General features: G+C 34.9%; 1 protein-coding gene across 5 annotated transcripts in view; it reads left to right on the top strand.

Moving 5' to 3' along the window:
- The window catches only part of CGNL1 (cingulin like 1), a 54,221-nt gene that overhangs the window by 19,934 nt on the left and 9,438 nt on the right, over positions 1–24,849 (top strand). For all 5 annotated transcript variants that reach the window (XM_021406837.1, XM_021406836.1, XM_021406834.1 and 2 more), the window contains exons 9-14: positions 14,509–14,715; positions 15,008–15,112; positions 19,945–20,097; positions 20,655–20,825; positions 22,148–22,309; positions 22,591–22,680. In XM_021406837.1, the coding sequence (XP_021262512.1) occupies positions 14,509–14,715; positions 15,008–15,112; positions 19,945–20,097; positions 20,655–20,825; positions 22,148–22,309; positions 22,591–22,680 (888 nt within the window). The remainder of the gene's footprint in view (positions 1–14,508; positions 14,716–15,007; positions 15,113–19,944; positions 20,098–20,654; positions 20,826–22,147; positions 22,310–22,590; positions 22,681–24,849) is intronic.

Genomic DNA, 24,849 nt, shown 5'->3' with positions numbered 1-24,849 from the left:
ATGAATTCAGATGAAGAGTATTCTTTAAAAGGATTGTTTTTAGATGTGCAGTTTTCTTCAGAAGTTAGAGAAATTTATTTGCACTGGCTTGTTTACACAGCCTAGAACTTCTGCTTGAGATTGATCGACTGTTTAAATATCTTGTTTCTCTTCATTTACTTAATTATGAAGATATTTGACTCATCTAAGCTGCTTGAACCAAATTCATTTTTTTCCTTTGAAAGAAAACTAGAACATTTAAATTAACATTTTGGGTTATACAGTAATTGTAGTGACAGCTTAACCTCAATGAACCGTCTCTCAAAGTTACTGCATGGTAATTTACTGTATTTCAATTGTGGAACTGTAATTATGACTGACAAGAAATGAAAGAGTAGTCTGTTTCGCATAACAATAAGATAGTCTGGGAAATGGCTCTATGACTGGATTGCTGTGGCTTAGGTAGTTATAAATAGCTTTTTTTTTTTTGCTTTTTTTTCTTTTTAATTTGCACAGTGTAGTCTATCTAAGATGTTCAAAAGTTTAACTTATTCATGTTGCTCTAAGTGCAAGTTTTGCTCTTCTGATTCTACTTCGAGTGATGTTTCTCTTTATTTTAAGAGAAGCTTTTGTAATGCTAACTGGAAGATTTTAGTATCCTTAATGATTTTTGAAATCCAGAGCTATCTCTATGCCCACTGCTTGAGATTATTTGTTTGTGTTTGATAAGCTACCTCTCAGGAAAATATAACTGGTCTCTACAAGGAGTTAGATCAGCGATCTGCTTTGATCTTATGTAAGATGTTAATCTTTGATTTTATAATCAGTCTGGGATAGCCAGCTGTGTGTGTGAAAATCATGGTTTATGTAATCGAAGCTGTTTGACTTTTTAAGTACTTTTTGCATTTTTACGAGGTGGAAAGTTGTATACTGGTTGCTGAGATGCAAGAAGTTTACATCAAAGATAAGTGGAAAGGGACACTTAATGAGGAAGAGTAGTATGTGAATGGTGTAAGTGTTTTTCATACAGAAAATAATTATACTGATACTTCACAAGTGAGAGTAAATTGGAGTCTGTATGTACCAGGTTGTTAAATCTTATGCTACTTCTTTATTACCCAGATAAGTACACTGAATAAAGCTGATTTGCGTTAGGCCCCAGAGGAAGTATTTACTGGGAGAAAGGAAGTCATTTTTTTGCCAGTGTTAAATCAACAGAATTTTCCAGCTACTACAGGCAGATGCACAGCACAGTTAGTCTGTGTTGTTAAAACCCTGTGTGGATCTGTTTTAAATCGTATTGGAAACACAGACTGGGAGAATAAAAGGGGAGGATGTTTGTCGTGCTGTACTGTCTCATACTTGTTGGTATGGTGGTAGTTTTGTTTGTTTGTTTGCTTTTCGATAAATATTGTTATATAAAACCAGAGATCCTGAGCTCTTTATTTTCTTTGCTAGAATTTACCTAGCTAAATCATTTTTGTGTTACATCTTTCAGTTGTGGTGTTGAAATAACTGTGACTGTTCTTAACATTGTTGCTTGTTTATTAAGACTGAGATCAGACTATTTCTGTTTAGTAAAAGTTTTCCACCTCTGTAACATACTTCTGTAGGATAACATATACCTTTCATTTAGTAAGAAATTAAAAAATAACACCTTTCTAGTTAATGAGAGATGACTTTATCACTGCAAGTGCTAGAGAAGAAATGAGTATGAATCTTCTTCTGATTTTAAAGTAATACGAAGGTTTATATTCTTTAATCTTAACCTCCAACACAAGAGGCCAGAACTGTGCTATTTAACCACAAGTGCTCTGTCACTAGATGAAGGGCCACTGTTTCAGTAAAATCTGGAAGTAAATTTTGGAAGGTAATACAGCAAGTAGAAAGTTGCAGCAAACTGCAACCAGTTCAAGCTCCCCTGAAACTGTACCAGCTCAGGGAAGCACAGTTGCAAACTACACAGCTGTGCTCAATTTGAAAAGCAGGCTGCACAAATGATGCACAAAATGCTCTAGAAAGCTGTAGCCATCACATTACAACAGGGCTTATCTAAGCCTGATCTTGACTGATTTATTCAGGGTTTGTAATACTTCTGACTTCATCCACAGAGTAATAGAAGAGATGCTCAAACTTTAGAAGCTGATTCATTTATCAACACGTTTGAAGAATGCAATGAAGCCTGTGGTCATGTGAGCTTTGACTGACATGTATTTGGTGTGATTAAACACAGGAATTTTAGCAGAGCAAGTGATAGGAACAGTAAAAATCCATTTTTACCTTCTTCCCATGTTACAAACTAAATATACACTCCTTTAAAATAAATAAATACATACAATTTTATAATTTTGAGTATCAAATATGAGAAAAGGCTTTGATTTTAAAAAAAAATTCTCCATCAGTATGAAGTAATTGTGAATTTAGGTGAATCTAGCTCAGTAAAAGAAGTTACAAGGTAAAGAATTTTGAGATGAAAGTGAGTAGCATATCTTTTCTATCTGACCTGATAATATATTTCTTCTTTAAAGCTAGTAAGTTCTCCCACATAGACTATAAGCTTAGCAAAAAATAGATTAAGTGCTGTGAACAATGCTGACATGTAATCTGTGTGCCTTTCTTGTAGAAATGGCTGGAATATATAGCTTAAATGTAAAATAAAATACAAGCAACTGCTGTGCTTTGTGAACACCAAACTGTGGTTGCCATGTTACTGAGGATAAAGACATCTGCTGATTGTAAGGCATTGCAGAGACTCTTCTGTATGTAAAGTGATAGATTAATGTATACAACTGTAAAATGATGCACATGGAAAATTATTTCAAATTTTACTTGTAAAAATAATAAGTTCTCAACTAATTTGTTCCACTCTAATGTGGAGTCTTGGGGTTACAGTAAATAACTATCTGAATATGTACATCATCTTGATAGCAACAAAGCAAATTGTGTAACAGGAATGACTTGAACATAAGAATATTCTTATGCCCTTGTGTACATACATCTATAGCTCATCTCTCACCTGCATCCTGAGCGTTGTGCCTAAGTCTGGTCTGCTCAACTCGAACAAGTTGCACAGCTTAGAGAAGATCATCTAGGATTCAGCGTACCGCTAGTGAATTTTCTTTCCTTTGCCTGCCTGAAGCAGCCTTTACTATGTTGAGATAACGTTGGTTTTGGTTTATATGTTGGAAACCAGTTAGTAAGTGATCTAAATTGTATGCAGAGTAAAAGGATAGTGGAGTTATTGGTTCATGTCAATGTTTCCTCTTTCATGACCTGATTTACCCCCTTTCCAGTCTTTCCATTCTCAGTCCTCCTTTACTAGCCTTGTAGAAGCCTGGTGATTTGATCACTTTCCACCATGATCCTGCAAACACAGCAGAGGTTGGGGAAAAAGAAAAATAGTGCACAAACAGAAGTGTCGTAGTGGAAGGAAAGGATCCTTAAATAAGAATCAGCACCGGAAATATACTGTAGAAGAGTATATGGAAAATGTGGAAGACAGATTTGAATTGCTTTTCTCTGTCCTGTACATGAAAAGGAGGTTGTTTGGTTGTAGCTTTGTTGTCAGCAAGAATAAGAAACATGCCAGTAAAGCACACTAAAGATGGATGTTTTTATACTGTATGTAGTGTCAAGAAAGCCTCTGTCCAAAACTGTCCCGTAAAGTGTTGAGTTGGATTGCATCATATCTAAACATGGTAGAGGAAAACCAGATTTATGTATAGTAGTGATTTGATACCATTGTGAACCCAGTTTGAACTATTTCAGTCTGGGTTGAGGAGGGAAAGGGGCAGAGCTGGATTCTTTATTTATTTTAATGGGATTAATTTTTTTTCTTCTTGAAAGCTGATGAGAGCCTGTGGGGTCAGATAGGTTTCTTTTTTTTTTTTTTTTTTTTTTTTTTAATACCATCAAGAGAATTTTTAATCCTTATCAGCAGAAGAGAGTGTATGTATATCCAGGTGGTTTGCCCTGTGAAAGTGTATGTTGTATGTATGTGAAGTGCTGGACTGTACAAGTCTATTCAGTAGGGTACAATATAAACACTTAACTAGTTAATATTTTACTCTAGTTTTTGCAACATCTTCTGACCTTGAAAAAAAATGCTAGTATGAGCCAGTGTGTGCTCTGATTCATAACTAAGAGGACAATATGACATGAGTATGGCTATTTGTTGAGAGGTTAATGCTTTCCTGGCTCTGGATATTCTAACTGCATAAATGTTAGGTTGTGCTTATATTAGGCAATTTTGTTTAATATACTCTCTGTAAAAAGGAGTTTCGTTCCCAGTTTTACAATGTAGGCCTTTAAATCTTTCACTACATCTTACAAATCAAAACTGAAACGGTTTTGGAAATAGTATTAGGGATACGATTCCTTTTAGATTAGTGAAAATGGTCAGACAAGAAGAAAAGTCTTGTATTTAAAACTGTCACAAGTGAATGATTTTTAACCAGTTAATAGAATGGGTCTGACTGAAAAGGAGGCAAAAGTAATCTGACCCGTTTATAAGTTTATGCGTTCACCTACTGAATAACCTTCTGAAGTATAGCTGAGGATTCAAGTTGTTTGCAGTGTACCTCAGTGAGAGAGAGACACTGAAACACACTGACCCTTTTAATATGTAACTAATGATAGCCAAATTCCAGAGGCTGACCCATGTGTTAAAGTAGGCTAAGCCTCCTTCTAAAGTGAATGAATAAATATATAATCAGTGCAAGGCAGAAAAGCAGTAAGTAAAGCCAGATAGACAATTTATTTTCTTACAGATATACATATATATTTGTAGCCATAAAACTACATTTTGCTTTTAAGCAGGTTATATACTCCTTTTTTAAAGGTAAAAGATTTTATTATCCAATGTTAATGTATCACTTATCCCAGGGCTACTTGAAGGAATAATATCTGAAGAAAGAAAGAATTGCCTTGCTGTGAAAAATGCTGGAACTACAAACAGAAGCAAAGACCTGTTATTTGTATTCATGAGCTTTAAAAACTAGATGACCATGCCTGAATAATACTAATTTCAGAGGCTCTCTTTACGAAGAGGTAGTAAGAATTACAATGAAAGGGCTGTCTCTGTGCTGCTTCTCATTTATGCTTAGATCCTTTTTCAGAATGTTTGTCTTCTTTCCTTGGATATAAGTTTTTGGGTATGGTTGACAGGAAAGGACAAAATAAAGGGATTTAATGTTTCTGTCACTGCAACTCTTTCACGATCATCTGAGGAATCTAGGTAGATCTGAATTCCTGAAGTCACATGAATAAAAACATGAAAACACGTAGTTCAAGAAGCTGAATAACTCATCCAACATCAAACAGAGAAAATGGCCCATGAGATTTTAGAGTTATTTTTAGCAGTGTCTTCCTTGATACCTAAAGCATTTATTGCTAGAAACAAAGTGAAATGAGCCACACAATTTTTTTTTCTTTTCCTGAAAGTTTTGGAAGATTTTAATGTAATTTACTTTGATTTCAAAAGGATGAATATGGAAAGAATACTTGGAAGTCTGTTGATCCCATTAGAAAACCTTTTTTTGTGCTCTAGCTCATTTTGAATGGAGATTTATTCTTTAGATTTGTACTTTAAGTGTGACAATTAGAGCATGAACTAAGCTAAACTTTATTCTGAATGAAAATATAAATGTTGTTAGAAATTATGACTGAATTATGCTTAATAAATTGAAACAATATTTTAATTAGCTGTGAACAAGACACTCAGCTTCCTCTCACTTTATTTATTTTTTTTTTATTGTGTAAAAGTTTCGAATGGTTTGGCACTGTATAGTCACTGCTGAAGGGGAATCTCACCAGCTGCAACACCAAAGTCAGCCAAAACCGTTTTTAATGATCAGTTATACAACCACTCTCATGTTTTTGCCAGTGATGAGGGTGTGGTAGAAAAGAAGGTGTGGATCCACAGAGCATTTTCTGCATTCCTATCACAGAAGTTTTTTGCTCTACTCAGGTTGAAATAGAATATTTTATGTGAATCTCCAAAACTGTTATTTGATATAATAATGGGTGGTGGGAAGCATTTTGATACCTTCAGTGCTAACTGAGATCTACCTCTGATTTTTTTAAATCTCTTCACAGCTTTCACCGAAGTTGAGAGTATGAGAGTATATAAATGCATTTGCTTCACTAAGATTGTTCCAACTCGTTTGTTGCAGAAATATTTATTTTAACTTTGAGTAATTTTGATAAATTCTAAAATATGTCTGGACATATATAATTATATGCAAGAAGACAAAAGATGTTATTAGACCAAGTTCTTATCAGGCAAAACTCTTGGGAGGAGCTGGATGGGAAGTGAGGGAACTGAATTCCTGCTGGAGTTCTCTTATGCAGAGTAACTTCCTAAGGTCCAAAGCTGAAAACTAAATGTTGCATGTATATGATTTCTAGCAAATGTGACTATGTGGGCTCAGCAGAGTAGACCTAAGCCAGGCTGAGCTTTACAAATCATATGTGTGTACCAAATCTTATAGTACCCATGTATATGTGCATGCATTCTCTCATTTTCTTCTCATCTGCTATAAATTAAAAGTAGGTTTGTACTCAATAAAATATTCAAACATTGTATTTTATCTATATGTTTCAGACTTTCATTTGTTCCTCAACTTCATACTTGTTTAGAAAACAGAATTCTATCAACTGTTCCACAAACTTAAATTCTTCTCTGCATAGCTGCAAGTTCAGTGTGTAATTTTCTTCCCCAAATTAACTGTAGGAAAGTAGAAAAAAGTGGTTACTGTCAAAAGAATCATTAGCGTCCACGTTCCATTTGAGATGCCTAGGTTAAAATAACGTTAACTGATATGTATTTCTTGACATGTTTAATGTGCAATTTTTGTTTACTTCTGTTAGAACTGTGTGCTCGTGTCTTTAGAAATTGAACAGTAGTGACTCAAATCAAGCACTGAGAAAATTAAGGAGCATGCAGTTATTGAGCCCGTATGAAAAGCCTGGGTAAAGTAACTTGCCTCAGGAACTCTTTGGTAGAGATGAAAACAGTATTCTGAATTTCTAGGGCTGCTACTCCATTCAGGCACCTTAGCTGTGAAACTACCCTTTCTCTTCACTGCCTCATTCATTTCTGCAGCACACCTGTACTTTAGCAGCAACATCTAGTTTCATTGCAAGCCCTTGGCTTTTTCTATAGAAGTTGTCTGCTTTTTACAGTAAATGAGCCAGTGACCCTGTGGGGGATGCTACTGAATGGGATCGTGTAGTTAAATGTGCTGTATTATTACATGCAAACAAGTATGAAACTCCAAGGCGATGTCAATGATGACATGAGTCCTGTGCTGCTTAAGCTCCCAGAGGTAAATAGCGCTTTGTAGTTCTCTGTTTGGATCAACACTGTTGAAGAGGAGATGTTGCCAAGAATTTTACAAATACTTGTTGCTAACAGGGTAGTGATGAACAACTGGAAGTTTGGATTTAATTTTAGGTGTTGAAGAAAACAGAGCTTTAGTAAGTATATATTTATTATTTCTACTCTTTTGCTTTTAGTGCAGGTTTCTTCTAGTCTTGTGGCTTTCTGATTCTTTTTTCATTCCCATTAAGATTTTGGTTCCAATCATTTTCATGCGGAACCCATGGACCGATTGAAATTTATTTGCCATTTGGGTTAAAATTAAACTGGGCTGTTTAGTGGAGCTTCTAACATGTAGAATAGCTACCTTTAATCCTGCTTTGTGACTGAAAGAAAACTATGGATTAATTCAGTTTAATTTCAGGAAATTTTAGAAACTGAGTTAAGCAAATTTGAGCTTAGGGCATACTAGCAGCAGTATGAAGAGGTATTACACTGAGCGAGATATCTGTGTTAGAAGTAGCGTGCAGAAGTTTGCCAGTATATCCTACTTCATTTACTAGGAGGTGAAGTCAGTTTTAACCGCAAAAGGTTTTGTAATGGTTTGTCCGTACAAAACATGTGAGTTTTGCATCCCGTGGAAATTGAACAAAAGCGTGTAACTTGCACATCTCGTTTTCAGAATCCTGAACTTTGTGTGTGAAGTAGTTCTGTAAACTTCTGTTTTTATTATAATTGTAATGTCTGTTCAATGAGGCAGTTTCTGCAGGGCAAGACAAAAAGTGCTGGCACTCAAATAATTAAGAAGCTTAATAACATGTACTCACAAATGTATTTTTTTCTATTAAGAAAAAGCTTTATCTCAGTTGCACACATGTTTTTAAGAGACATACCGTATCTAAACAATTCAGGAGTGATTATAGTTCCTTCCAATGCCACAATAGTTTATCAATTTGGAAATGTTGTGCTAGATTTGGCCTTCAAAACATATATTGAAGAAAAAAACCAAATCTCTCATCCACCTCTGTCTTTATTTTGGCAGAGAAGTTTATCTTCTTTTCATTTCCCATTCCGAAGTGGTCACTCTTAATCTGTACTTGCCTCCTAAACTGATTGACTAATCCTCTAAGCTTCAAAATTAAAATGTATAAAGTTATAAATCTTTCAGTTGTTTATATTGACCACTGCTGATTATTTTTCTTTATGTACAATATTTTTAGTCAACAGAAACTGATCTTTTTCTTCTAGAATTTGATAACTTGTTTTGTGTGGTGATTTGAGTCTATGGCACCAAAATACTGCCGTTTTTTTGAAGGCTACATGCAGTTATTCAGAATGAGAAACTTAATGCTCCATATTTAATAAGATGCAGCTATAATGTATAGACGCGATAACTATGGCCTTTCAGTAATGGTACTTTGCCTTAGGACTTTGTTAAAATCTTCCTAGCTACCTTTAGTCCTACAGGTATGTTCAGTGACTGATTCTGGGATTAAACTTTTAGAGATTTTGGATAACAGCTTTTCATGCATGTGTGTGTTCAGTGTGTCTATGTACTGCGTAACAGGACCACTGCCAGGCTAGTAAGTCAAGTTACTGTGTGTGCGGTATGGCTCTGTGACTGTGTCACAAAGCAGAAGCTGTTTTAGCTGTGGGGGAATTGAACAAAAGCATCTTAAACACTGGTGCAAAAAATTTGTATGGAATGGTCAGATTCAGCAAGTTGCAAGCAGATTCTGTCTTACAGTAAGGCACGAGTTCTTATCTGTTTTGTTAAACTGTTTTTATTAAACTTGTGCTACACTTGTGTTGGAAGCTATCAAGTGCAGCTCTGCAATTGCGTTTGCTTTACTTTTACTTTAGTTAGAGTGCCTACACAAAATGTGATAGGAAATAATGCATTTAGTATATGAGATTTTGATGTAGATATTTTTTTTCAGTGGCAGATTTTGTAGTTAGTACTGTATTTCACTGATACCTCATGATTTTCCCCTTTCTAGATGTGATTTGTGACTTGCATTCACTGTTGTGTGATAATTGATAAAAGAAACAAATAATAACACTTTAGTTTCTCTTAGGGAGCTGAGCGCATATATTCATGATAATACAAATGTAGCGTATCTTCAAGCAGTCACAGAGATCTTTGCATTGTACAACATCATTACAGCTAGATCTACTTTTTTTCCTTACAGACTTCTCTCTTTTTTTTTTCCAGTTTTTCTCAGAAGTTTGCAACCCATTTCCAACTTCTTTTCCCTAACACCAGTAGCTGAAGTCTGGTGATAAGGCTTGTTTGTTCTTAAATCATGAATTTAAACATGATAAAACTACAGTTTGAGAAAGCACAATAAAACAAAGTATAATAAAATATATTAAAAATGAAAAAAGAGAAGGTATGGGTGTGTATAAGACTTGAAAGAAAGGGGCATTAAGATGAAGTGTTATTCTTTCAGAATAGATAGAACATATGGAAATCTGTATACAAAACAGACTAACTGTAGAAGGTACTGAATGCCCTGAAAAACAGAGTAAGGATACACAGATTGGAAGGAAAGGCAAAGAAAGTGCAGGCAAGCAGAAAGAAAATGCTGTCGAGTTTTTACCTTACATAGGTGTAATTCAAATAGTAAGAAGCTGTTTTATTAAAACATAATGCAAAAATTAGCAAATGGGAATAAGAAGAAATAAGCATATTTTATATATCATAGGGAGAAAACTGTATTTTTGGAATTGAGAACTAATAATTTTAATATCCGCAGAATCCCCTTCAATACTTTAATGCCCCCCTCCCCATTTTCTGTATGGCAAATATGCCTGAATATACTGTATTTCATTCCAGCTTTTGTCATCAGGAATCTTGTTTAACCAGTTTTATCTGTTTTGTGCTCTGTACGTGTTTGCATAATCTCGTTCCAGCTTTCTAAAGAGGGTTATCCACAGTTCAGTGAATTAAAGATCATGTTATATTAACAGCATGTTTGTTAATGTTTCATATTCAACTTAAATGAGTACTTTCTAAACTTTACCCAGCTCTGTTACCATGAGCTTAACTTGTATAAACTTAGTTAAAAGAATTGCCAGAGCTTTACTGACATCCCCACATATTAAATGTAACCATGTAAAGTCTTTATGCATGGGTACAACCAGCAGTCATTAATTGATGTAGTGTAATTAATTTTTATGAATCTTATATTAAGGACTGTTACAAATAAATCATGTATGGACTAAAGAGTATGCATCTGCAGCTTCATCTGTACATGTAGTTCTCTGTCTCTTTTATTTCTGATTTGTACTTGCTAAATTCAGTGTTTCTGTTAATCCTTTTGCTTTCATCCCCTTCACCATAACCTGCTCTAACTCAATACCTTTGCAAGCAGTTTTCAACTCTGTTTTTTGAATGTGTGAGTCAGTGACCTCAATTTTAAATGAAAGCTGCGCCTTCTTGCTCATGTAGACAGAGCCAAAGAGATTAGGATTACTGCTGATAGTAAATACTCTGTCTTGTAGTTTGAACTGTCTGTGCTGTTTCCACTTTGAGTTTTAGCCTATAAAGTGCATTTATTGCTATTGAAGATTTATTGATGTGTGTAGTAAGTTCTCTGTAATTTCATATTGTATACTGGGATTTTTTAATTTAATTTTCTTTAGGGGAATTTGATGTAGAATATAGTGGACATCTTTAATGACAGAGCAGTAAATTGAATGTGTTCCCTACATGAGTAATATTCTATTTGTGTGGTCCTACCTGTATACACCAGCTGTGTAGTAGAGTTCCTGAGTCACAGGATGCAGCCGTCTCTCTGACGCAGCAGTGTCCATGTTTGTTTTAATAGTTGCTGGCCTAAACATTTTGTAATTGTTAATTATATGGGCAGAGAATTGTCTCCATCACCTTCCCCTGTGGTGGCGTCCTAAGATGGTCTGTCAAAACTGCACTGCAGTGCTTGTTTCCTTTGCGTATCTGTTCTCATGATACCCAGATGCTTTTGTTTTTATCCGTCTTCCCAAGAGAAGGCCTGGAGATGACATAGAAGGTGGAGTGTGTAGAGTAAGACTAACTATGAAGAAAAGGAGAAGGGAAGAGATGCAGAGTTTTTTGGTAACTGAACTTTCTGAGATAACGTGCTGCAGGATGTGGCATGTATTGCTGAAAGCTATTTATAATTCAGAAGCTTAATTTATACTTGTGTTTTGGAAGAGCTCTGCATACACGTCTCATTATATTGAAAATAAATTACGACAGACTTTTTTTCCTATCTAAACCCAGCCATGTAATTTTAGTTCTTCAGAGAAGCGATACTGCATGTTCATTTTCCTCTCAAAGAACATCGAAATTCTATATATGTCTTTTGACTTTGTTTAAATTTCACTGTCAATTTGAAGATACTCATGATTGTTTTTTGTTGCTGTTTGTTTTTTTGTTTGTATCCTGAATTACATCCTGAAGGTGATCTTTCATGCCTTATGTGTGCAATGGTGTAAGGTAAACTGATAGGATAGATGCTCTCTTCTTTATATTACTTCATCTTTTATATATATTCACCTTGTGTCTTGCTAATTTAATGAAACATAGTGAAAAAGGAGAAAGAATACCAGTTTAGTTAAATTTTAGTGGGTATCTTAAGATGCATACAGCAAAAGACAGGGGAACAGATCTCTAGATATTACTGTGTCATTGTAGGCTGAAGCTAATTTTGAACCTAGTCTTTTAAAAATAAATGAATAAAAGTATGCACATTTGAGGGGGTTATTTGGTTGTTTGTGGACCAAAGAATGGTTGGTGAGGTATGGTATCTTTAGGCACAGCATGGGTCTGCTGTAGTCCTCTCCTACTGCACAGCCCCGTGTAGGCATTGGATGAAAAAGAACAGACAAATCAACATTCCTTTCCCCAGACTCCCTAGCATGCCTCAGCTGCTTTCACTCAGCTCCAGAAAGGAGAAATCAGACAAAACGGAGCCACTGGTAGAGTGCTTGCTAATTAGTAAAACTTTGTTGTATGCAAAGAGCAAAAATTAAAGGAATATATAAATACTATTGAAAAATATGTGAGAACTTAAAGATCAACAGAGATTAATTTCAGAGCTTTTTAACTTGTTGTATACATAGAAGAATTAATTTTTTTTTCAGTCTTTTCTGAAGATCAGGACTTGTCAGCCCGCTTATGTTGCCAGTTTTTTTATAATCAGTTCATTGACCCTGTAGACAGTCTGAGTGTTTTCTGAGTTACTGCTTTATCAAAGTAATTTGCATGTTTTTAAAGCTGTTGCTCACTAGAAAACAGTCTAGTGAGGGCACACTTTGTAAACACTCTTTTACATAACTTATCCATTTAGGGTGGGGGAAGGAGAGAATGAGGAAATACAATAAAAAAAACTGAAGAATTTCATTTTGTCATAAAATATAGCAAGATAGCTTCTTGCCTAACTACTCTGGAGGATATGTTTTCATTCAAATGAACATGATTTCACATGCAAATTTGCTGTGCCTCAGTAATTAATGCACAGTTACCTGTTGTCACCAGATAATGTAGTGACCAAAGATGCAAATGGATTCAGAAAAGATTAGGGAATTCACTGGATGATGCATGGAGGGAAAAACAATTAGATCTAGGAGGTAATGGTGGTGACAGAGAAAGGTTTGCTTTATGGTTCTTCTGTTGTTTTCCTTTTTTTTTTTTTTTTCCCCTACAAATATCTGATTTGGCTGCTGCTGGAGAGAATACTTGTCTAGGTTGAATCATATGGCTGTTCTGGTACTCTTGCTATTATTTAAGGTCTTAATGTAGTAGGCAGTGGACCTGTACATGTGAACCGGATCTTTGTACAGAATATTGTTTAATATCAGACCCTGAACACTCGGGAACAAGAACCACAAATTATATCTCAGATTCTTTTTTTTTTTTTTTTGGAGGTGATTGTGACTGACAAATCAATGAAGACCAGAAATAAAACATGTCAAGCACTTCACATTGCAGAATTAGTTGTTTACAACAACATACCTGCTCTGTGTAGTAGCATAACAGGATAGACACATACTTCCTCTCATGGTTTCCTCAATAGTAACAAACAAAATGCATGGCCTTTTAAATGGTAGTGTATGTTTTAGGGGAAGGTAAGTGGTGAAACTAAGGTGATAATTATCTCTGAGAAGTTGCATGCTGCAGCCAGTTGCCATGCCAAAAAAATCTGTAACCACATGTGATAAACTGTGATGAATAGTTTATAGTAATTTTGTCTTTGTGCTGTATGTTGATTTCTATTTCTGAAAAAAATACACAAAATATATCTTTTTGAATACAAGCTGAAGCTAGACACCTTCTGTTCTGAGTCAGTCACTGAAAACCAAGCAGAACTTGTATTAAATAAACACAGCACCAAATGTGGGGCTATGATATGCGGATAAAGCTGCACCAACACCACTGTAAGGCACTTGCAGTCTGCTGCTTGCACCTGCCTGCTCACTGTCTGCCCTGCTATGCTGGTGTCAACTGTTGTGGAACTGTGTTCTTAAATAAATTGGGGCATTTTTTCCTGGAACACTTCTACCTGCCACTGTGACCCTTTTATTTCAGTCAGTATCACGTATGTATGATATACAGTATAGAACATCTTATGCGTAATACGTATGCATATAGTATAAACTCTTAAAGTTATTTTTGTTGCTTAAGCTCATGTCCTCTGCAGCCCCATAAGTAGTTGCATGGGTATAGAGTGCTGAACATTATTGCCTCAAAAGAGCAGTGGGACAAGGCTGCCTAAATTTTGTGTTGTTGTGGAAGACACTTCTCATCAATGTTATTTCTTAAATGCTCATAAGACTCTTGTTTTTGTTTTTTTTTTTTTTAATTACATGTAAATACTGAACAATGAAATGTGATAATGAAAATCATTTAGGGCAATAGAGAAGATGATGTTAAAGTAAAAATATATGATGGCAGGCATGAGACTGTGATGTACCGTTACTTTAACATGTAGGTATGGCAGAGGAAAAGCAAACTCTTCCATGTGTGTTCTCACATGGTAATTTTGAAAAATGAAAATACGTGTTTGTAATACATACAGATTTAAATTTCAATTCTTTGTTGATGTTCTAATGTTATATCATAACTACATTTGCTGTTGTCATGTGAAACTTCTGCTGGAAAACAGTACCAATTAGTTTTGCTTTTCTAAAAACATTGCTTTTTTTGTTGTTGTTGTTACTAGAATGCTGCTGTTCTTGCCAGTGAAAGAGATGCTGTGGAAGAGGTACGAAATAGCATAGAAAATCAAGTCAAAAAGCTGACTGAGGTAAACACACAGTTCAAGAAAACAGTTGATGAACTAGAAACAAAAAATGAAGAGTTGCACAAACAACTTGATAATATGAAAGGAGACGAAAATTCAATGAAGGAAAAAATAAAAAGCTACAAGGTAAGGTAGCAAAACAAACCACTAAAATAGTCTCTTTTTTATTTGTGAAGGATACGTTTTATAAGAATGAAAACTGACAAATAAGAGTGACGATGCTTTATAACTCAGTTTACCTGTGAGAGTTGTCATGTAGAGAAATAGAAATGAGAGATGTAAGAAAATCAGCAAATGTTGCTAAATGTTTGCAGTTTTGTACGCACGTCTTAAGGAATAGTCATTGTTTGTGGGTCTTCAGATGTCAAACTGAAGGCTGTGCCTCTATTTCTAAATATATTGAATCATGTAATTGCAGGATGAAAACCAACAATTACAAGAAGCTTTGAAACAGGCTGAAAAAGAGGCAAAAGAATTGATGGCATTAAAAACATCTTTGGAAAACCAACTAGAAAATATGCAGGTAAGAAAAAGATCTATTAGAAATATTTAAATTTTAAATTTACTGTTTACGTGAGTCACCTTGCTTTCTGCAGAGAAGCACATCATTCTTTTTGAAGTACGCTTTGTTTCTAAGTCCCAGAATTATTGCAGTGTTAAAATACTTCCTGAAACCCATTGTGTAATCTAATCAAATTTATTCTCTTGCTAGATCTTGTCTATTATTTTTTTCTAGCAAAACTTCAGGGAAAAAAATCGCAAGATAAACTACCAAGTTCTTGCAAATCTTTTTTATTATTTTGAATGATCATTCAGCTCTGGTTGCATGTAGATGCTTACAAGTAAAAGTTGTACTTGGTTATAAGTAAAACTATTTGTAGGAGGTAAAGGTAAGGAATCTAGCCTCTCATTTTTTTATAAACTTGTCTTATTTGTGCATGTTGCATGGAACTGATGTAGTTCATCACAACATCAGAGGAATTTCACAAGAACTAGGACTTGCAGCCTCTAGAACTGTATATGAAGTCCTCTTTGGACCTTCCTCCTTACTCTACATTGTATCCAGTAAAAGTCCTCTTTCTCCTAGATTAGCCCTGAAAATGTCATTTGGAGGAGGGATCTATTTCAGAGCAGTGGAGAATCATATTGGCAATATTATGTATTAATTAGTTAAGGAGATGAATGGGAATAAATCTTAAAACTCTTCTCATTAACAACATATTTTGTATCAGAAAAAGTTGCAAATCAAATCTTTGTTCCTTGTAGTTCACCTTCTACATGTACTAAAGAAGCATCTATTACTGCAGTATCTGCTAGTTTCAAATTCCTCTTCTAAAAGCAAACTTTTAAACTGACTCTGTCAAGTTAAGTCAGACTCAAAACGTAAAGTACGTGTATGTTGAGAGGGACCCTGTTTTTAATAGAATAAACGTTTTTTCTTCTTGTTTTCAACAAAAATCTACATTATTCTGAAAATCTGAAAATGAAACTCATCTGAGTGAGTTGTAAGTCAAGGGAAGATTGTTTTCGTGTTTAGTTAACTATAGTAGAAAGAAAAAACTGAAAACAAGAAAATATTTCTATGACTTTAACATGGAATGTGCTTCAATAATATAAGGCTTTAGCAGCACATACAGAAAAGTAAGCTTTCATTTCTATGAAATGACATTTTTCAGCTGATGTTCCTTGTTATACATATACATTATGTGTATATGTAATGTTACATGTTCCTATATACATTATGAATTGGGATCACATTTCATCTTTTTTTTTTTTTTTAATGTTGTTACCTGTTCTAACTTCACTGATTCTCCATATTTGCTTGTATGTATTACTGATCGTCTGCACAATCACAATAGATGGCCCATTGCTCACCATTAGATTGCATTTAGCGCTTTGCTCTTAAGAGCACACTTCTGTCACAGTCTGGCTGTGATAGGAGTCACATTGTGAACCAGTGCACCATATATAACTCCTGCATGAAAAAGTGTCTTGTTTTCTGTTGACTATTCCTCCAGGGCATCATGCTAAAGAATACTTCCTCAGGCTGGGTCTCCACATGAATGATGTTTAGGAGAGCTGATATAAAAGTCTGTTTTGTCATTTTATTAACAATTTACGTCTCATTTCTGGCATAACTGGCTTAATGCTCTGTTTCTGATTCTACGCTATCCTTTTTGTTTAGAATAATTTTGCCTTTCTTTCTGTCTTTTACTTGTTTTCACAAGCAGTGTTCTGCAGTAGGCTGTTTTGGCCTTGCATTACCTCTGACAATTTAGACAACAAACTTTGGCACAGTAATAATACTCATCACTGTGGAAAGTTAATTTCTGACCGGTCCATCTTGCTTTTCACGTAATACAAATTATTTTTAATGGTAGACTAGCATAACAAAGACAATGAAAAGATGAATAGAATTGTAATTGGGACTGTAAACATAGCTGAAGCGTTCCACCTCTATCCCAAATTTCTACTCAGAAAAGTTACAGCTGGAATATGCTTAACTATTATAGACAATTTGTTTTAATGCTTTTTTTTTCCATTATCAACTTGAGTATATATTGCAATTTTCTTTATGGTTACACAAATAGTAGATTTTTAGTATGGTATTTGCTGTGTTAGAACATCAGTTTAGAGTAGCCTCCTCTGTATAGTCTGCTGTTTCAGAAAGTAAAATACATCTTAAAATCTCTGAAATGTTGAGAATATTTTTGGAAGATTCTTGAAAATTTTCGTGGCAAAGAAAATAATATGATTATTATGAACCTTAACCATATCACATATGGTACTGCAGTATGTTAAAAAATGTCAGCTGTACCAGCGTTATGATACACCCTATAGGATATCTCAAATTTCAACAGAAAAATGTAATCTACCAGAATGGGTGGCTGGAAGGTGACAAGATCTTTACCGAGTCCAGGAAATGCTTAGTCCTGTGATTCTTAGGATACACCAACTGGCTGAACATACAGTGGTGCATTACAAGATAGACGTGGGCAGATGTGGGAAGATCAGAGCACGAATCACCTGAATTTCAATATCCATGATACTCTGAGGCAACATTACTGCTGTCAGTTTATTGTCGATCTAACTAAAAGCAAACTCACTGAAACTGAAATTTCTCCATGGAATGTACCTAGTATTACATTTTCTAATAGAATAATTATGACTGAAACTTCACAAAGCTCTCTAATTTTTAGTAATGTCCTTAGGATTTGTTTTCTCACCCTTCTCGGTAATAAACAGTGAAAATAAAAAAGAGGATGGAAATGGGAAGATGCAATATGTGAAAAATACGATTTCCTTTTCAGGACTATAACTCAAAGGAGAAAAAGCTAAATTTCAGTCTCAGGGGTCTCTATCTACTACGTACCTGAAAATCAATCAAAAGTTGGCAAGACCTGAGGAAAATTACAGTTACACACAGCTTGCATCAAGATGACTATTTATTATTTAAATACTGTATTTATTCACATCTATTATTAAGTTGGTAATTGCCCTATTTAGTAGAAGAAATTTCTTCTCATGTTGGTAATTAATTTTTTTGTTGATAACTCTGAACTAAAGAGACAAACCAGGTTAGCTCGGATGTTCAATTGCCTTTTCAGTATGCTACAAAAGCAAAAACTTCCCGCTGGCAACATTACCACAGTATGTTTCGCTCATCTGCATCTACCCAGTTTGTTTCTCAAGGATGTGTAAACAAACAGTAAAGGTAGATGATCTGTGAAAAGCTGTTGGAGGGCACATGAGGTTTTTATAGCCTACTCAAATATGGCGTGTTAGCAGGGTCCCAGGAATTCGGCAGCTTTTAGAACTGAAATGCTCTGAATTGAACTGAAGTTCAATCTTTTCAAGGTTCTAAAAATCCTTTGGTGCCATCTTAACATAATTGTCATAGAATTAGGCTTTGCCAAATAGTATCTATTAGCCCCCAGCATGTTTTAGGATTGTGTGTATACTCCTTATGCACCTGCCATTAACTGTTGTTAGTATTGGAGATATATTTATTAATAGGTTATACAGAGATTTAAGAGAGATCTAATCTAAAGAAGCTCTTGTTTTTAACAATTGATCATATTTTTTTCTCTTCTCTTGTAAGAATACAAATTTTATTAATGTATCTTTATGTTAGAAGAGTAAGATTTTGTTGTTGTTGTTGTTGTTTCTAAACTATCTTGCCTAAGGAAAGAAATGTAAATGTGTTTGCGCATTTAAAGCTTTTTGAAGTGTAATAAAGTAAGCACCATCCATTTTAGATATTCAACAAATTAAATTCATAATAATAAAATTAAAATGTAAAACTGTATTTTGGAATGCTTTTTACATTTTATGTTGATTTTAATTATTTACATTTTTCTGTTGGAGCAACCTAAACTGTCCATAACCTGATGTTAGTCAGTTTTGTGGTGCCTCTCAGATTTCATAAAAACAAACTCTTCCTTAATCGTGTAGTTTCTGTTTACAGTAGGGCCATTAAGATATTTTACTATGAAGGAAGAGGTAAGGATTCCAACACAGAGATGTAAGATAACCTGCTTTTCTTTTATTAGAATGAACTAGTGACACTCATTCTGCTGATGAACAGTATTTAGAAACTGGAGGGTGGTAAATTCCTAAATACACATCCTGAACACGATAAGAGAAATATGTGGTCTGTTTGCATATGCTCCTGGTAGAAGAGCATACAACATGGCTCTGCAGATCTGTTTTGAAGATTAATGCAAAATCTTTCTTCAGGAAGGGAATTTCTGTGCTAGATGCAGCAATGTGCTGTTTGTACATCTGTCAAAAGGAGACATCCTTTTGATGAGGACTTCTAAGTGCTATAAAAGCACAGCAATGGAAAAAAAAAACACCAATATTATTTCTCACTCACAGTAGAACTGATGTATTTTATTTTATTATTTTAGTATTTCATTTCTTAGGAAAGCAAAGTTTGTTGTTGAGAATACTTTTAAGGGAGCCCTGAAGTGGAACGTAGGAAAATTTGAAACCAGAAATGAGTATTAAAACTTGTGCTGGAGGTAGGACTTGCCAGCATGCATTCAATTGCAGAAGAATATATGTTTGCGTATAATGGAACCATGAAAAGGGAGTATGTTTTTTCCTATGAATGTTGCAACAATGTTCTAGAATATATAGTAATGATGAAGCATCACTAAAATATTGTTTATCCTACACTGGCTAGCAAACTGTAACTCCATAACTGTTTTTTTTAAACTACTTAACTTTGTGTTAATGTTACGACAACTGGTGCTATTATTGCTGCACAGGTGTACTACATAACATATCTTTAAGATGTTAGAAAAGAGGCTCAACATTTAATTATATGTGTCTTTTAATCTACTGCAGGAGAACATTCGTTGTATTTCACAGGAACAGCAGCAGTTAACTGAACAGTTAAAAGATGAAACTCACCAGAAGGAACAGCTGGAGAAGATAAAGAATGAAATGGAAAATGAACGATGGCAACTGAATAAGACCATTGAAAAGTTACAGGCGGAGGTATGAGTTCACTCAGAAGAGGCTGCAGGGAGCTAAAAATCTAATAGGCAGAAGCAAACGAGCTGCCAAATTGCAAATATATAACAAATTTTTAACATGTAAACATAAATGAAATACAGACTTTACTTGTAGTTTCTTCCAGCTAGGGACTTATCAGTACAAGCTCTCAGGACTGGAACAGTAGTTGGAAAACTGCCATCTCAAAACACTTTTGTAAAATAGTTTTGTTAAAACAAAATCCTAGGTTTGAGTTCAGTTCTAATATACTGCAGACCAAAGCTAGTTCTTGGTCAGCTCTATACTGGAAACTGACAGCTGATTTTCAAATTGCTATTGCTTTAGAGCCTTACTTTGCCATCTGTGTGTAAACCATGCAACTTAATATTGATATATTGAAGTGTAACTACATTTCACTGTGAATGTTTGATAAATACGCTGTTTGAGAACACTGAGTTGAACTTTGAAGCTTGAGACAAACATCTTCTGGTGTATTAATCATGATAAAATCTTTTGTAGCACTGTGTTAGGGTGGAAAAATATCTGTCCTTTTTTCCCAGATGGCTGAAATGGTGGAGGCCTCGAGAACATCAACTGTGGAGCTTCAGAACCAGCTTCATGAGTACAAGGAGAAAAATTGCAGAGAACTTGCAGATGTGCAGAGACAATTGAAAGAAAAAAACCTTGAGTTAGAAAAATCACGCCTGACAACCATTAGAATGCAGGATGAGGTAATGGCTCGTAACTTCAGTGATGAATTTTAAACTTCGACCTTGAATTATGTTCACATAGTTTACCAGTCACTGTATGTTGGCTACCACTCTTTGGTGTATTTCATCAGAAGAGACTGATCTTTTTGTGTTTGTGTACTTTTGTGTTTCATTTTGCATGATGCTAATCAGTGTGATACTGCCAGGGAAATGATTTCCTGGATATGACAGGTAGATAACTGCAGTGTTTCAGAGGTGAATGTATCTAAGTGGTATGACAAGGATTCCATTCGTGACCTGTCACTCTTTTAGTGTCTGCTGCTGAGTAAATTCAGAATGTAGAAATATTTTTGATTTAGGAAAAAAACCACAGCTATTTATATAAAAACAACAACAAAGCACACACACAAAAAAAAACAGAACCCAAGTCTGACTCTCTTTTTTAAACTGAATTATATTCTTCTCTTCCTTGATACGAGCCAAACTGCAGATATAAATGACATAGATGTCTGTGCAACCAGCCACAGTCTTGAAGTCTTCAGCTCTTAGCATGTAGATTTGGATTACTTTTATAGCAAGTCTTTTAACAATCTGCAGTACTTGTTCTGCAATTAGAAAAGCTGTGAGAATGTACTGGTCACAATTTTCTGGTTCCCTCCCCCCGCCCCCCATGTTCAGACAAAAAGACCATCAAGACATTAATACGGAGAACAAAATACTTCTGATTGATGAGTTATAAGCAAAAGGAATTATCACAGTTTCACCTAAAAACCCTCTCACTACTTTCATAGTTTGAAATATCATAAAGGTTTTAGCAATTTCACTGAGTTCACGCTCTTTTTAGAGTAGGTTATTTTTCTCCTTAGCAGCTAGCTGTAGTACAAATAATATGTAGATATGTTAACAATTGTGGCATCAGTATAATGCTGTCATCGTGATGCTTCATAAAGAACCAAGAATGTAATTATTTAAAAGCTGAAATATTGGCAGTCTAAAAAGGAAAGGAATAGTACTGCAAAAATGCCAAAGATATAAGCATTTACAAAATTGTAAAAACTTTGGCTTGCTGCAGTTGGATAAAAATAAATAAAAATACTGCTGTGTGTAATTATACCTGTAAAGCCTTTAGTCTGAAGCATATCTTTAGATGTGATACTTTAATCTGTGTTTATTTTCTTTGTGCCATCTTGTGGATAAATCAAAAATTACTGTGAAAAGCCTATAACTAGATGCAATTGTAAGTACACTTCAGAAGTGTTGTGATTGTAGTCAGGCCCTTTTACTGACATCTCTTTTATAGAAAGTGTAAAATAAAATGTATTATTGTAATCTTTTTGTTTCAGATGCGTCTCCTGGAAGAAAACTTGAGGGACCACCAGAGAGCTCAGGATGAGGCAATAACAAAAACTCAGTTGTTAGAGCAGACTGTGAAAGGCTTGGAGTATGAACTAGAGGCCAAAAACCACCTAAAAGATGACCGAGCAAGACAAATCAAATTAATGGAGGTAAAATACTTTACTAGAGTTTGTTAAAATTATATTTTTATTTCATGTGAATTCTGTCTGCAGGAACAAATTAAATTCGTTTTTGAAAACTCGTAAAGTATTATTCATCAAGTATATTCTGAAGGTGATCTGTTAGCTGTGTTCTGGAGACATTTCCCTTTTCAAGCCTATTCTTTCAAACAGTTTGAGTCCTTTGAAGTTTTAAGGAGGAATTGCCAGGTAGCAATCCCAAAAGGATGGGAGAACAGTATGCTAAAAATAATTTTCTTTGTTCCATTTAGGACAAGTTATCTCACCTGGAACTTGAGCTTGATGAAGAAAAGAACAATTCGGATTTGTTGTCTGAAAGGATCAGTAGATGCAGAGAACAGGTACTCAGAGAATTTTATTTTGTTCAAGGTTCATAAACATGATTGAACATACTCCTCCAAATCACCACAGACCATTTTTTCCTATTTTCATAACTGGAAAAAATTGAAGTATAATTGAGTTACTGATTCCCCAGTATCATCTACAAAATTATTTCATATTACAGAGAACTCAAACATTCCTCTTTTCTGTTCTTGTAAGTATTCCTGTTCTGCACATTCCTTGAGAAGATAGCCTTTTATCCACAAAGATTTTGGAATAGAGGTCAGTTAGAGAGATCTGTTAGAGCACTGTAAAATAGAGGAAAAATGTAAGTTGAGCCTGACACTTCTTGTAGAAGTTTGAAACTTTAGAGCTTGAAAAAATTTATTGGGATTTCTAGTAAATGTAGATATAAAATGTGACTGATGTGTGGAATTCTGATCTGTATGTACCCTGGCAACACACACAGATGATTGTATGTTCTGTTAATCTCATATGCTAGTTTCAAAAGAGTAACTGCAAAGAAGGCAGAGCTTTGGAGCTTAGTTATTAAAGTTAGCTGAACTGAAGATGCTGACTGGTTTCAGCAGAGAAGCAGCTTCATTTTAATCCCAAGTGTAAAAACAGATTAAGGTGTACTGAAGGGAAAATTGATAACGAGAGGTTTTTCCACATAAAAACATCAGTCATTAGTTTGAGAAATGTTATGTCAATGAATAAAGAACCCAAAAAGAGAGGAGAAAGTATTTATTAACATAGTTATGTCTCATGGGGCAGAAAATGTAAAGATACAGTGAGATTTGCCAAGCTAAATTCAAACAAATGACAAAATGGTTCTTGACTGTATAAAAAGAAGTTGTGGCAGTTGTATGTTGAAGCATCAATCAAGATAAAAAGTAATCCAAATACACTTCCTGAGATTAATGAATATTTTGCCCATGGATTTACTAAGGTCAGTGAATATGCAGGTGTGGGGAGGTGGAATGAGCTGACAGAAATGAGGCCATTGAGAAAGAAATCACCAAGTCTAAGAGATTTAGAAGTTCATTGTTCTGAAGAAAGAGCCTAATAATAACATTCAAGATTTCTGAATGATATAACATAAAATTATAGGTCCTGTAACAAAGATCTGTAATAAATCAGAAAAATAGAGACTACTGCCTGATGACTGAAAAAGTAACCAAGAGCATCCACAGGTCCAGTAGTCAGTAGTATGCAAGTTCTTGCATAGTTCACAGAAAGGAATTTTTTTGTGTGTGTGGCTGTCTTAGGGTGTCAGGGTCTAGAAAAATGTTTCCTGCCTTAGTTTTACATTCTGAAAGATATGAAACTGATTCATGATTCATTACAGCTTGCCTACTACTGTAGTTTTACATTAAGCATTAAATCTCAGTAGTAATTTCCTAGAAGCCTGAGAGACAGTTTGCACTGAGGTATACAACCCATGATTTTCTGATCTGATTTCTTTATTAAAAAGATTTGCTGGCATTCTTTAGAATAGCTTTAATTTCAGATGGGAGAATGGAAAATAAAATCATTGGTCTCAGTTTCAGCTGGGATGGAATTGATTTCTTCTGAGTGTCTGGTATGATGCTGTGTTTTGGTTCTAGGAGAAAAACAGTGTTGATAACACACTGATGTTTATAGATGCTGCTAAGCAGCATTGTACAGAGCCAAGGCCATTCTCAGCAAAGGGCCAAAGGAGCTGGGAGGGAACAGAATTAGAGCAGCTGACTTAAACTGGCCGAAGAGATATTCCATACCATGTGGCATCATGCAGAAGGAGTTTTGAAAGAGGTGGGAGTTCATCTCTCTCTCTTCCATTGCTTAGGGGGCCAGCTGGGCATTGACTGGGGGGGTGGGTTGTGAGCAATTGCTTGTGCATCACTTTTTATATACATTTATATATATGTGTGTATACATATATATTTGTCATAATTATTATCATTTTCCTTTTCTCTATCTTAGTTTTATCTCAACCTACGACTTCTACTTTTTTTTTTTAAATTCTCTCGCCCATCCCAGTGGGAAGGTGGGAGGGGTGAGCGAAGGCTGTGTGGTGCTTGGCCACCTGCTGAGTTAAACCACAATATAGAAGGTCATAGAATCACCAAGATTAGAAAAGACCAACAAGATCATAATTTTAAAGTGTATTAGAGCTTGGCTTCCAATCCATACATCCTAAAAAC

The sequence above is a fragment of the Numida meleagris genome, chromosome 9 (assembly GCF_002078875.1).
Source record: "Numida meleagris isolate 19003 breed g44 Domestic line chromosome 9, NumMel1.0, whole genome shotgun sequence".
Taxonomy (NCBI): Eukaryota; Metazoa; Chordata; class Aves; order Galliformes; family Numididae; genus Numida; species Numida meleagris.
This window is presented reverse-complemented; position numbering and strand designations above follow the sequence as displayed.